The sequence below is a fragment of the Somniosus microcephalus genome, chromosome 2 (assembly GCF_052327205.1).
Source record: "Somniosus microcephalus isolate GS21.2 chromosome 2, FLI_Smic_1.0, whole genome shotgun sequence".
NCBI classification, from domain to species: Eukaryota; Metazoa; Chordata; class Chondrichthyes; order Squaliformes; family Somniosidae; genus Somniosus; species Somniosus microcephalus.
Genome location: NC_140988.1, coordinates 173,799,637 through 173,811,649, shown reverse-complemented (window position 1 = coordinate 173,811,649; position 12,013 = coordinate 173,799,637). Strand labels below are relative to the sequence as shown.

At 56.5% G+C, this 12,013-nt stretch overlaps 1 protein-coding gene across 2 annotated transcripts in view; it reads left to right on the top strand.

Moving 5' to 3' along the window:
- The window catches only part of LOC147123130 (protein FAM184B-like), a 490,612-nt gene that overhangs the window by 393,636 nt on the left and 84,963 nt on the right, over positions 1-12,013 (top strand). For both annotated transcript variants that reach the window (XM_085966926.1, XM_085966917.1), the window contains exon 8: positions 10,107-10,228. In XM_085966926.1, coding sequence (XP_085823052.1) covers positions 10,107-10,228 — 122 coding nt within the window. The remainder of the gene's footprint in view (positions 1-10,106; positions 10,229-12,013) is intronic.

The window sequence follows — 12,013 nt, the reverse complement described above, 5'->3', positions numbered from 1 at the left end:
GCCTCCCTCCTCCCCCCTTCTTCCCCCTCCCCCTCCCCTTCCCCCTCCCCCCTCCCCCTTCTTCCCCCACCCCCCTCCCCGTTCTTCCCCCTCCCCCTCTCCCCTTCTTCCCCCACCCCCCCTCCCCCGTTCTTCCCCCACCCCCCTCCCCGTTCTTCCCCCTCCCCCCTCCCCGTTCTCCCCCTCCCCCCCTCCCCGTTCTTCCCCCCTCCCCCCTCCCCGTTCTTCCCCCTCCCCCCCTCCCCGTTCTTCCCCCTCCCCCCTCCCCGTTCTTCCCCCTCCCCGTTCTTCCCCCTCCCCCTTCTTCCCCCTCCCCCTTCTTCCCCCTTCCCCCTCCCCCCCTTCTTCCCCCTCCCCCCTCCCCCTTCTTCCCCCCTCCCCCCTCCCCCCTCCCCCTTCTTCCCCCTCCCCTTCTTCCCCCTCCCCCTCCCCCTTCTTCCCCCCTCCCCCTTCTTCCCCCCCTTCTTCCCCCTTCTTCCCCCCTTCTTCCCCCCTCCCCCTCCCCCCCCTCCCCTCCCCCCTTCTTCCCTCCCCCTCCCCCCTCCCCCTCCCCTCCCCCCTTCTTCCCCCCTCCCCTCCCCCTTCTTCCCCCTCCCCTCCCCTTTCTTCCCCCTCCCCTCCCCCTTCTTCCCCCTCCCCCTTCTTCCCCCTCCCCCTTCGCCCCCCTTCTTCCCCCTCCCCCCCCTTCTCCCCCTCCCCTTCTTCCCCCTCCCCCTCTTCCCCCTCCCCCTCCCCTTCTTCCCCCTCCCCCTTCTTCCCCCTCCCCCCTTCTTCCCCCTCCCCCTCCCACTTCTTCCCCCCTCCCCCTCCCCTTCTTCCCCCCTCCCACCTCCCCCCCCCTCCCCTCCCCCTTCTTCCCCCTCCCACCTCCCCCCCCTCCCCTCCCCCCTTCTTCCCCCTCGCACCTCCCTCTTCCCCCTCCCCTCCGCCTTCATCCCCCTCCCACCCTCCCTCTTCCCCCCTCCCCTCCCCCTTCTTCCCCCCTCCCCTCCCCCTTCTTCCCCCCCTCCCCTCCCCCTTCTTCCCCCCCCTCCCCTCCCCCTTCTTCCCCCCCTCCCCTCCCCCTTCTTCCCCCCCTCCCCTCCCCCTCCCCCCCATCGTCCCCCCCTCCCCTCCCCCTTCTTCCCCCCTCCCCTCCCCCTTCTTCCCCCCTCCCCTCCCCCTTCTTCCCCCCTTCCCTCCCCCTTCTTCCCCCTCCCCTCCCCTTTCTCCCCCCCTCCCCTCCCCCTTCTCCCCCCTCCCCTCCCCCTTCTTCCCACCCTCCCCTTCTTCCCCCCCCTCCCCTCCCCCTTCCCCTCCCCCTTCTTCCCCCTCCCCTCCCCCTTCTTCCCCCCTCCCCTCCCCTCCCCCTTCTTCCCCCCCACCCGTCCCCCTTCTTCCCTCTCCTCCCCTCCCCCTTCTTCCCCCCTCCCCCTCCCCCTTCTTCCCCCCTCCCCTCCCCCTTCTTCCCCCCTCCCCTCCCCCTTCCTCCCCCCTCCCCTCCCCTTCTTCCCCCCTCCCCTCCCCCTTCTTCCCCCCTCCCCTCCCCCTTCTCTCCCCCCTCCCCTCCCCTTCTCTCCCCCCCTTCTCCCCCCCTTCCCCCTCCCCCCTCCCCCCTTCTTCCCCCTCCCCCCTCCCCCTTCTTCCGCCTCCCCCCCTCCCCCTTCTTCCCCCTCCCCCTCCCCCTCCCCCCTCCCCCTTCTTCCCCCACCCCCCCTCCCCGTTCTTCCCCCTCCCCTTCCCCTTCCCCCCTCCCCCCTCCCCCTTCTTCCCCCACCCCCCCTCCCCATTCTTCCCCCTCCCCCCTCCCCGTTCTTCCCCCTCCCCCCTCCCCGTTCTGCCCCCTCCCCCCCTCCCCCTCCCCCCTTCTTCCCCCCCCCCTTCTTCCCCCTCCCCCCCTCCCCCCTTCTTCCCCCTCCCCCTCCCCCCCTCCCCCTTCTTCCCCCTCCCCCCTCCCCTTCCCCCTTCTTCCCCCTCCCCCTCCCCCCTCCCCCTCCCCCTTCTTCCCCCACCCCTTCTTCCCCCACCCCTTCTTCCCCCTCCCCCCTTCTTCCCCCTCCCCCTCCCCCTTCCTCCCCTTCTTCCCCCTCCCCTTCTTCCCCCCCTCCCCTTCTTCCCCCCCTCCCCTCCCCCTTCTTCCCCCTTCTTCCCCCCCTTCTTCCCCCCTCCCCTCCCCTCCCCCCTCCCCCTCCCCCTCCCCTCCCCACTCTTTCCCCCTCCCCTCCCCCATCTTCCCCCCTCCCCTCCCCCTTCTTCCCCCCTCCCCCCTTCTTCCCCCTCCCCTCCCCCTTCTTCCCCCCTCCCCTCCCCTTTCTTCCCCCCTCCCCTCCCCCTTCTTCCCCCCTCCCCCTCCCCCTTCATCCCCTTCTTCCCCCCCCTTCTTCCCCCTTCTTCCCCCCCCTTCTTCCCCCCTCCCCTCCCCCTTCATCCCCCCCTCCCCTCCCCTCCCCCTTCTTCCCCCCTCCCCTCCCCCTTCTTCCCCCCTCCCCTCCCCCTTCTTCCCCCCTTCCCCCTCCCCTCCCCTCCCCCTTCTTCCCCCCTCCCCTCCCCCTCCCCCTTCTTCCCCCCTCTCCTTCCCCCTCCCCTCCCCTCCCCCTTCTTCCCCCTCCCCCTTCTTCCCCCTCCCCTCCCCTCCCCCTTCCCCCTCCCCTCCCCTCCCCCTTCCCCTCCCCCTTCTTCCCCCCTCCCCTCCCCCTACTTCCCCCCCTCCCCTCCCCCTTCTCTCCCCCTCCCCCTTCTGCCCCCTCCCTCCCCCTTCACCCCCTCCCCCTCCCCTTCTCCTACCCCTCCCCCTTCTCCCCCTCCCCCTTCTTCCCCCTCCCCCCCTCCCCCTTCTTCCGCCTCCCCCCCTCCCCTTCTTCCCCCTCCCCACCCCCTCCCCCCATCTTCCCCCTCCCCCTCCCCCTTCTCCCCCTTCACCTTCTTCCCCCTCCCCCTTCTTCCCCCTCCCCCCCTCCCCCTTCTTCCCCCTCCCCCCCTTCCCACTCCCCCTTCCCCCTTCTTCCCCCTCCCCCTTCTTCCCCCTCCCCCCTCCCCCTTCTTCCTCCTCCCCCCTCCCCCCTTCTTCCCCCTCCCCCTTCTTCCCCCTCCCCCCTCCCCCTTCTTCCCCCTCCCCCCCTCCCCTTCTTCCCCCTCCCCCCTCCCCCTTCTTCCCCCTCCCCCCTCCCCTCCCCTTCTCCCCCCTCCCCTCCCCCTTCTTCCCCCCTTCTCCCCCCCTTCCCCCCTCCCCTTCTCCCCCCCTTTCCTCCCCCCTCCCCCATTCCTCCCCCCTCCCCATTTCCTCCCCCCTCCCCCTTTCCCCCCCTCCTCCCCCTTTCCTCCCCCCCTTTCCTCCCCCTCCCTGTTTCCTCCCCTTCCCTGTTTCCTCCCCCTCCCCCTTTCCTCCCCCCTCCCCGTTTCCTCCCCCCCCTCCCCGTTTCCTCCCCCCTCCCCATTTCCTCCCCCCCTCCCCCTCCCCCCTTTCCTCCCCCCTCCCCCCCCAGTCGCTCTCTCTCTTCCCCCCAGTCGCTCTCTCTCTTCCCCCAGTCGCTCTCTCTCTTCCTCCCAGTCGTTCTCTCCCCCCCAGTCGCGCTCTCTCTTCCCCCCAGTCGCTCTCTCTCTTCCCCCCCAGTCGCTCTCTCTCTTCCCCCCAGTCGCTCTCTCTCTTCCCCCCAGTCGCTCTCTCTCTTCCCCCAGTCGCTCTCTCTCTTCCTCCCAGTCGCGCTCTCTCTTCCCCCCCAGTCGCGCTCTCTCTTCCCCCCCAGTCGCTCTCTCTCTTCCCCCCCAGTCGCTCTCTCTCTTCCCCCCAGTCGCTCTCTCTCTTCCCCCCCAGTCGCTCTCTCTCTTCCCCCCAGTCGCGCTCTCTCTTCCCCCCAGTCGCTCTCTCTCTTCCCCCCAGTCGCTCTCTCTCTTCCCCCCCAGTCGCTCTCTCTCTTCCCCCCAGTCGCTCTCTCTCTTCCCCCCAGTCGCTCTCTCTCTTCCCCCCCAGTCGCGCTCTCTCTTCCCCCCAGTCGCTCTCTCTCTTCCCCCCCAGTCGCGCTCTCTCTTCCCCCCCAGTCGCTCTCTCTCTTCCCCCCAGTCGCTCTCTCTCTTCCCCCCAGTCGCTCTCTCTCTTCCCCCCAGTCGCTCTCTCTCTTCCCCCAGTCGCTCTCTCTCTTCCCCCCAGTCGCTCTCTCTCTTCCCCCCAGTCGCTCTCTCTCTTCCCCCCAGTCGCTCTCCTCTCTTCCCCAGTCGCTCTCTCTCTTCCCCCCAGTCGCTCTCTCTTTTCCCCCCCAGTCGCTCTCTCTCTTCCCCCCAGTCGCTCTCTCTCTTCCCCCCAGTCGCTCTCTCTCTTCCCCCCAGTCGCTCTCTCTCTTCCCCCCAGTCGCTCTCTCTCTTCCCCCCAGTCGCTCTCTCTCTCTCTTCCAACAACAACATGCCCTCAAAAGACCCTCGGCACCGCCGGGCACTTCAGCTAAGTGGAATATAAATGAGTAGTTAAAGAGAGGTGTTAGGGCCACTCAGAGATGAATGGGGAAAACTGGTGGTGAATGAAGGTTATGGTAGAGAAGGCCCAGAAATTCCGGTCAGAGGCTTACCCCGGGCGCAAGCCCCTGACCTGCACAAACGAATCGTGCCGACCATAATGCTCTGGGCCGGCATAGAATCCTGTTGCTGTGCCTCCACAAACTGCCGGTGTGCAGGGCACGCGTGTGCTAGTTCGCAGCGTCCCTGGGATCAAGTGGGCCATGGGGAGCCAATCAGAGCAGGGACTCTCCATTCATAGATTTGACAGGAAGACCTGTCAAATCTATGAATAGAGATCAGCCCCAAAACATAAGTAAAAATTTTAATAAATTTAAATAAACATCACATTTTTAAAATGACTATAAATTACATAAATTAACTATTTTAAACAAAAATGTAAATTTTTGAAAAAAATAATTAAAGTTTTTAACGGGGCTAAAAATAAACTTACCTTTCTTTAAAGTATTTTAAAATGATAAATCTGTGGTAAAAATGTTTTACTTTTACTTTCTTCACCTCTTACCTTGTTAAAAGCAGACCTTGCGCCTGCTTTTCCAGGCACAGCTGTTTCAGACTTACCTGGACTGAAGCACTGCTGAAAAAAAACGGAAGTTGCAGCCGTACGCGCTGCCTATCCGGCGCAGGCATTTGAGCTGTGAAGACCTTTCTCCTTTGAACGGAAGTTCCGGTTTCCAGCGCATGCGCAGTGCATGCATAAATCCAGCACTTCCGTTGGCCCTACGGGTGAATACACATCGCGTACACACCCGTAGGGAACGGAATTTCAGGACCGTTAAATAAATATGTTGCATCAGTTGGTAGGAAGAATGAGGAGAGGCAATATAAACTAAATGGTACAATTTTAAAGAGGGTGCAGGAACAGAGAGATACACAAATCTTTGAAGGTGGCAGGACAAGTTGAGAAAGCTATTAAAAAAGCATATGGGATCCTTGGCTTTATTAATAGAGGCATAGAGTACAAAAACAAGGAAGCCAAGCTACGCCTCCCTAAAACACTGGCTTGGCCCCAGCTGGAGCACTGTGGCCAATTCTGGGCACCACATTCCAGGAAAGATGTCAAGGCCCAGGAGAGGGGTGCAGAAGAGATTTACCAGAATGGTACCAGGGATGAGAGACTTTCGTTATGTGGAGAGACTGGAGAAGCTGGGGTTGTTCTCCTTAGAGCAGAGAAGGCTGAGAGGAGACCCGACAGAGGTGTTCAAAATCACGAATATCCTCGATAGAGCAAACAAGGAGAAACCGCTTCCAGTTGCAGAAGGGTTGTTAACCAGAGGGCACAGATTTAAGATGATTGGCAAAAGGACCAGAGGCAACATGAGCAAACATTTTTTTATGCAGCGAGTTGCTGTGATCTGGAATGCACTGCCTGAAAGGGTGGTGGAAGCAGATTCAGTAGTAACTTTCAAAAGAGAATTGGATAAATACTTGAAGGGAAAAAAATTTACAGGGCTATGTGGAAAGTACAGGAGAGTGCGATTGAGAAGGCTGTTAAAAAAGCATATGGGATTCTTGGCTTTATTAATAGAGGCATAGAGTACAAAAGCAAGGAAGTTATGCTAAGCCTCCATAAAACACTGATTAGGCCTCAGCTGGAATTTTGGCATCACACTTTAGGAAGGATGTTAAAGCTTCAGAAAGGGTGCAGAAGAGATTTACTAGAATGGTACCAGGAATGAGGGACTTCAGTTATGTAGAGAGACTGGAGAAGCTGGGGTTGTTCTCCTTAGAGCAGAGAAGGTTAAGAGGAGATTTGATAGAGCTGTTCAAAATCCTGAATGGTTTTCATAGAGTAAATAAGGAGAAATTGTTTCCAGTGGCAGATGGGTTGGTAACCAGAGGACACAGATATAGGGTGATTGGCAAAAGAACCAGAGGTGACATGAGGAAAAGAAAAATTACACAGCGAGCTGTTGTGACCTGCAACGCACGGCCTGAAAAGGTGGTGGAAGCAGATTCAATAGTAACTTTCAAAAGGGAATATGATAAATACTTGAAGGGAAAAATTTGCAGTGCTATGTGGAAAGAGCAGGGGGATGGGACTAATTGAATAGCTCTACCAAAGAGCTGTCACAGGCACAATGGGCTGAAATGATGATGAAATGTGAATGTAGGTGTACAGGAGGATGATATGCAACAATTGTTAGAGTTAATTATAGAAAAGGAATTGGTTCTGAAAAGAACCTATAATTCAAGATAAAATTAGTGAGCATTTAGAAATGGATGGGTTAATCAAGGATAGCTGGCATGGATTTGTTAAAGGCAAGTTGTGTTTTAAAAATTTAATAGAATTAAATGACTGGTTGAATAGATAAAGGGAATGAATTAGATGTAGTGTGTATGGATTTTCAGAAGGTGTTCAATAAGTTGTCACACAAGAAGCTTGTTAGAAAAATCCAGACATATAGGCCAGAATTTTGAAGTTTCTGACCCGTCTGGAGCGGGGGATCCAATAGACCCGCCCGGAGCGAGGGATCCGGTAATCCCGCCCGGAGCGAGGGATCCGGTAGTCCTGCCTGGATCGGGGGGATCCGATAGACCCGCCCGGAGTGAGGGATCCGGTAGTCCCACCTGGAGCGAGGGATCCGGTAGTCCTGCCTGGAGCGAGGGATCCGGTAGTCCCGCCCGGATCGGTGGGATCCTGTAGACCCGCCCGGAGTGAGGGATCCGGTAGTCTCGCCCGGAGCGAGGGATCCGGTAGTCCTGCCCGGAGCGAGGGATCCGGTAGTCCCGCCCGGATCGATGGGATCCTGTAGACCCGCCCGGAGCGAGGGATTCGGTAGTCTCACCCGGAGCGAGGGATCAGGTAGTCCTGCCCGGAGCGAGGGATCCGGTAGTCCCGCCTGGATCGGTGGGATCCTGTAGACCCGCCCGGAGCGAGGGATCCGGTAGTCTCGCCCGGAGCGAGGGATCAGGTAGTCCTGCCCGGAGCAAGGGATCCGGTAGTCCCGCCCGGATCGGTGGGATCCTGTAGACCCGCCCGGAGCGAGGGATCCGGTAGACACATCTGGAGTGGGGGGATCTGGTAGACCCGCTGGAGCGGGGGGATCCGGTAGACCCGCCCGGAGCGAGGGATCCGGTAGTCCCGCCCAGATCGGTGTGACCCTGTAGACGCGCCTGGATCGGGGGGATCCGGTAGACCTGCCCGGAGCGAGGGATCCAGTAGTCCCGCCCGGATCGGTGGGATCCTGTAGACCCGCCCGGATCGGGAGGATTGGGTAGACCCGCCCAGAGTGGGGGGATCCGGTCGACCCACCCGGAGCGGGGGATCCTGTAGACCCGCCCGGATCGGGGGAATCTGGTAGACCCGCCCAGAGCGGGGGATCCGGTAGACCCGCCCAGAGCGGGGGATCCGGTAGACCCGCCCAGAGCGGGGGATCCGGTAGACCCGCCTGAAGCGAGGGATCCGGTAGACCCGCCCGGAGCGAGGGATCCTGTAGACCCGCCCGGATCGGGGGATCCGGTAGACCCGCCCGGAGCGAGGGATCCGGTAGACCCGCCCGGAGCGAGGGATCCGGTAGTCCTGTCTGGAGCGGGGGGATGTCCGGGTTTCCCCGCATAACTCCACAGCATGCATGTGACGTCACAGACAGGTTCCCCGCCCGGAAGCCAGCCTGATTGACAGGTTGATTGACAGGCAGGCTTCCAGTCGGGCAGGGAATGTTGGTCAGGAGGCTGCAACCACAGGTAGGTGCAGGGTCCGATTCGAGGTGGGGGTGGCAGTTCTGGGCCCAGGGGGTGGGTCTGATCCCTGAACCGGGGGCGTGGGGGGAGTTCTCATCTGGGGGGTGGGGGTTCAATCCCCAACCCCGGGAGGTAGTCCCGATCCCCGGGGAGTTCCAATCCCTGACCCCGGGGACGTCCAATTACTGACCCCATGGGGCGGGACGGTGGTGTTTGTATGGAGTGGGCTGATGGTGGGTGAGCTTGGGAGGCCGGGAGGAAGCACTCCTGCTCCTTCTGGCCTACAAGGTTTGTTCCCCCAGGCCGTCTTTGCCTCGCTGCAGCTGCCAGGAACTCCGAGGCCCAGGTATCGTGGCTGGCCATAGTTAAATCTACAGAGCAGTTTAAAGCAAAGGCTTCTGGGCCTCATTATCATATTTAAAGTGTCAACCCGCCTCTTGGCAGCGGGTTGGCTGCCCACCCCCCAACCTGCCTCCGCTAAACCCGGAAGTAGGCGGTAGACCCGCCCGGAGCGGGGCGATCCGGTAGACCCGCCCGGAGCAAGGGATCTGGAAGTTGGGGTCGAGATTTAGATTTTTAATACGTTAACTTTCCACCCCTCCACTCCCCCCCACCCCCCACCTCCAATCCATCCATTTTTTCAGTTTAAAATTCCCCCATAGAGTAAGAGGAAATGTAGCAGCATCGACAGGAAACTGGTTGACCGACAGGAAGCAAAACGCTAAGAGTAAATGTGTGTTGCTCAGATTGGAATAGGATTTGAGGTGGTGTACCCAAGGCATCGGTGCTGAGACGGCTTTTATTCTTGGTACATGTGGATGATTTCGACTTGGATTTTGAGAACACAATCTTGAAATTTTCTCACAACACAAAAGTAGTGCATTTGGCAAACAGTCCAATGAACCGTAAAACACTCAGAAAGACATGGACAGATTAACAGAACAGGTGGCAGATGTAATTTGATGTGAAAAATGTGAGTAATACGTTTTGGAAGGACAAATAAGGAATGGAGTATAAACTCAATAGAAAGACACCAAAGGGTTGGATGAATAGAAAGACCTAGGGTTCCTACATAATATCCAGAATATACGAGTGCAGGTAGATAAACCCATAAAAAAAGTCCTTCCGTCAGACTCCCGGTGTAACTCTGAAATGAGTCGAGCAAAAGGACTGCAAACCTGCCAGGACCCAGGTCCCAGATTTGCATGGGAGTTTTTTCTGGCCGTTTCGAGGCGCAGCCTCCCCCTGAAGCAAACAGTGCCATTGACATAAATGGGACAGAGCCAGGAGCAGGGACTCCCTACACAGGAAGTTCCTGTCGTCACAGCTTCACAGGAACTCAGCATTTGTGGAAGGTGGAACAACAAGGGAGAAGAAACATTCTAGCCCCCTGAAGGATGAAAGTAGACCCTATGGCGAAGGACAAGAGTGGAGAGCATGGGTGAGTGGGATTAGTTTTGTTTTGCTCTAGGAAAGAGCCAGTACAGACACAATGGGCCGAATGTAGATAAAATCATTAAAAAAGGCATTCCGTCAGACTCCTACCATAACTCTGACATGAGTTGGGCAAAATGACTGCAAACCTAACAGGACCCAGGGTTTTTATTGAATGAAGAAGTTAAGACTCCAGCATCTTCCGATATCTACACTCCTATGCAAATGTGATCAGTAGAGGCCAAGTACACCAAATAGTCAGCTATCAGAGCAGCTATTTATATCCATTTGTTTATTTATCCTTCAGTTTTCCATGTTGGAAGTTAATTTGCATCTTTTCCCCCCATAAATATCAAGCAACCTTCAGCAATGAAATTGCAGACTCGTCTTTAACTCTGACACAGTTCTAAAAATACTCTTTAAATGGTTGCAACCAATAAATAACAACCCTTTAAGTGATAATGGCAACTCACATGTTCATTTCACTCTTTTGATTGTCATGTCAGGAGAAACTGAAAAAGCAGAAGGAACAGCATGAAGCTTTGGTTTCATCCTTACAAAAAGAACAGCATAAAATGAGAGAGCAACTGTCACAACAGATAGAGACAAAATGGAAAGAAAAAGTACGGTACGTTACACACTACAAAAAGTGGCACTTCTCTTTCCCTAAAATATATTTATTATTATAGTCAGCTGTGAAGCTTTTATCTGCACCATCCCCTCAAAAGCTTAACTTCTAAATATAATTGCTTTTATAATCAGTTAACATTTTTATTCAGTTCTGAGTATACTACCAGGTTAAAGTTTTAATATCCTTTTCAGAGTATACAAGAAAAGTAAAGTTTTATGAGGTTTCTTTTCTTGACTGTTGATAATATACTTGCAGTAGTGCAGCAGTGGGCCAGGAATTTCAGGGTTAATGTGACTGCAGTGCTGCACTAAATGCATGCTGGGACCTTGGTTTTTGTAAATGTAGACGATGATTCAGAATGTTGCTGACAATATTCAGGAGATATTAGGTCAATAAAATATTTTTTTTTAATTACTGCAAGTAAAAACTTTATTAATGTTTTTTCCCTAGATAGGCACCAATTAAATAAAGAAGTTTTAATTTTAATTCCAGCAAACTGCGCTTTTAAAAACATTTTTTTTGATAGCAAAAAGATATTGATATAAAATTAAAATTTTGTGTAACTTTTTTAAATAGAAAATATATTTAAAAAATGACCACTGGATGCCATTGTAGCTGATTTGAGGAATAAGGAATGAAGTGCGTTTGAGTGAGTCAGATTCTTTCCAATTTTTACCCAGGTAGAAAATTATTCAGTGGTAATGCAACAGACCTTATTGCAAGTATGAGATATACCTTTAGCCATAGACATGTCGCTGTATTTTACAAAATATATTGTATATAAATTCGCTGCTTCTGATGGTTTCAGTACTCGTTTCCATTATAGTGTTTTCTATGTAATTGCAATCTTGCCTACTGTAGTGTATGTACCCGTCTACCTTTAAGAGAACTATTGTATGTAACCGTTCACCTTTAAGAGAACTATTTTAGGTGTGGCACTACTTTGTTTGGCTTCTGTATACGGTAATACCGACGGTGACCACACCAGTATATAAGTGTTGTGCCAGGAGTTATTGGGCAGATTCGCCCTGACCTTCGAATAGTAAAGTCCTGTTTTAAGTTACTCTTGGAGTCTGTGTATTAATTAACTAAACAACCCACAGACTTTACAGTGGCGACGAGTCCGATCGTACCCTGCGGCAACAATAATTCCGAAGCAGTTAACGAGCGTCGAGAAGAGGCAACCGCCCTCGTCATTCTGCTGGGGAGAAAACTCGAATCTGCAGAGCTGGAAAGGAGGAAGAATTCAGAGACAAAGACTTCCATCAGCAACAGGCACTGACTGTCCCTTCTGCCACGGTGAGGAGTGAGCCGATCAGCACGAGAAGCAAGGCGGCCACGGTGACTGTGAGTAAGGGAAAAGTAAAAAGAATAACCGGAGGATAAGGGCGGTGCACTCGACCACGGTCGAGGGGGAAAGGAGCCGGACAGAAGTCGGGCCCAGAGGCGCTGAGACTGGGGCAGCATGGAGCAAGGAAGCCGCGGTACAGACAGGCTGGGGACGCAACGGCGTCGTGAGACAGCTAGACCGCGACCGGCGAAAAAGGCCGGGCAGCGACCGAAGCCACGAAGCGCTGCGACCGGGAGCGTAGGCGCGGGAAGATATAAAAACTCAGCCGCAGCCGGGGAGGGAAGCACCGGACTGCGAGACGGCTGGGAGAGGCGTTTGGGAGCCGAGCGAGCGGGAGAGGCAGAGCCGACCAAGGGAGACTGCGCGAGAGCCAGTCCAGCGGCTGAAACTGTTCTCCGTCAACGGGGTGTACCCAGCGCCGGTGGAGCCGA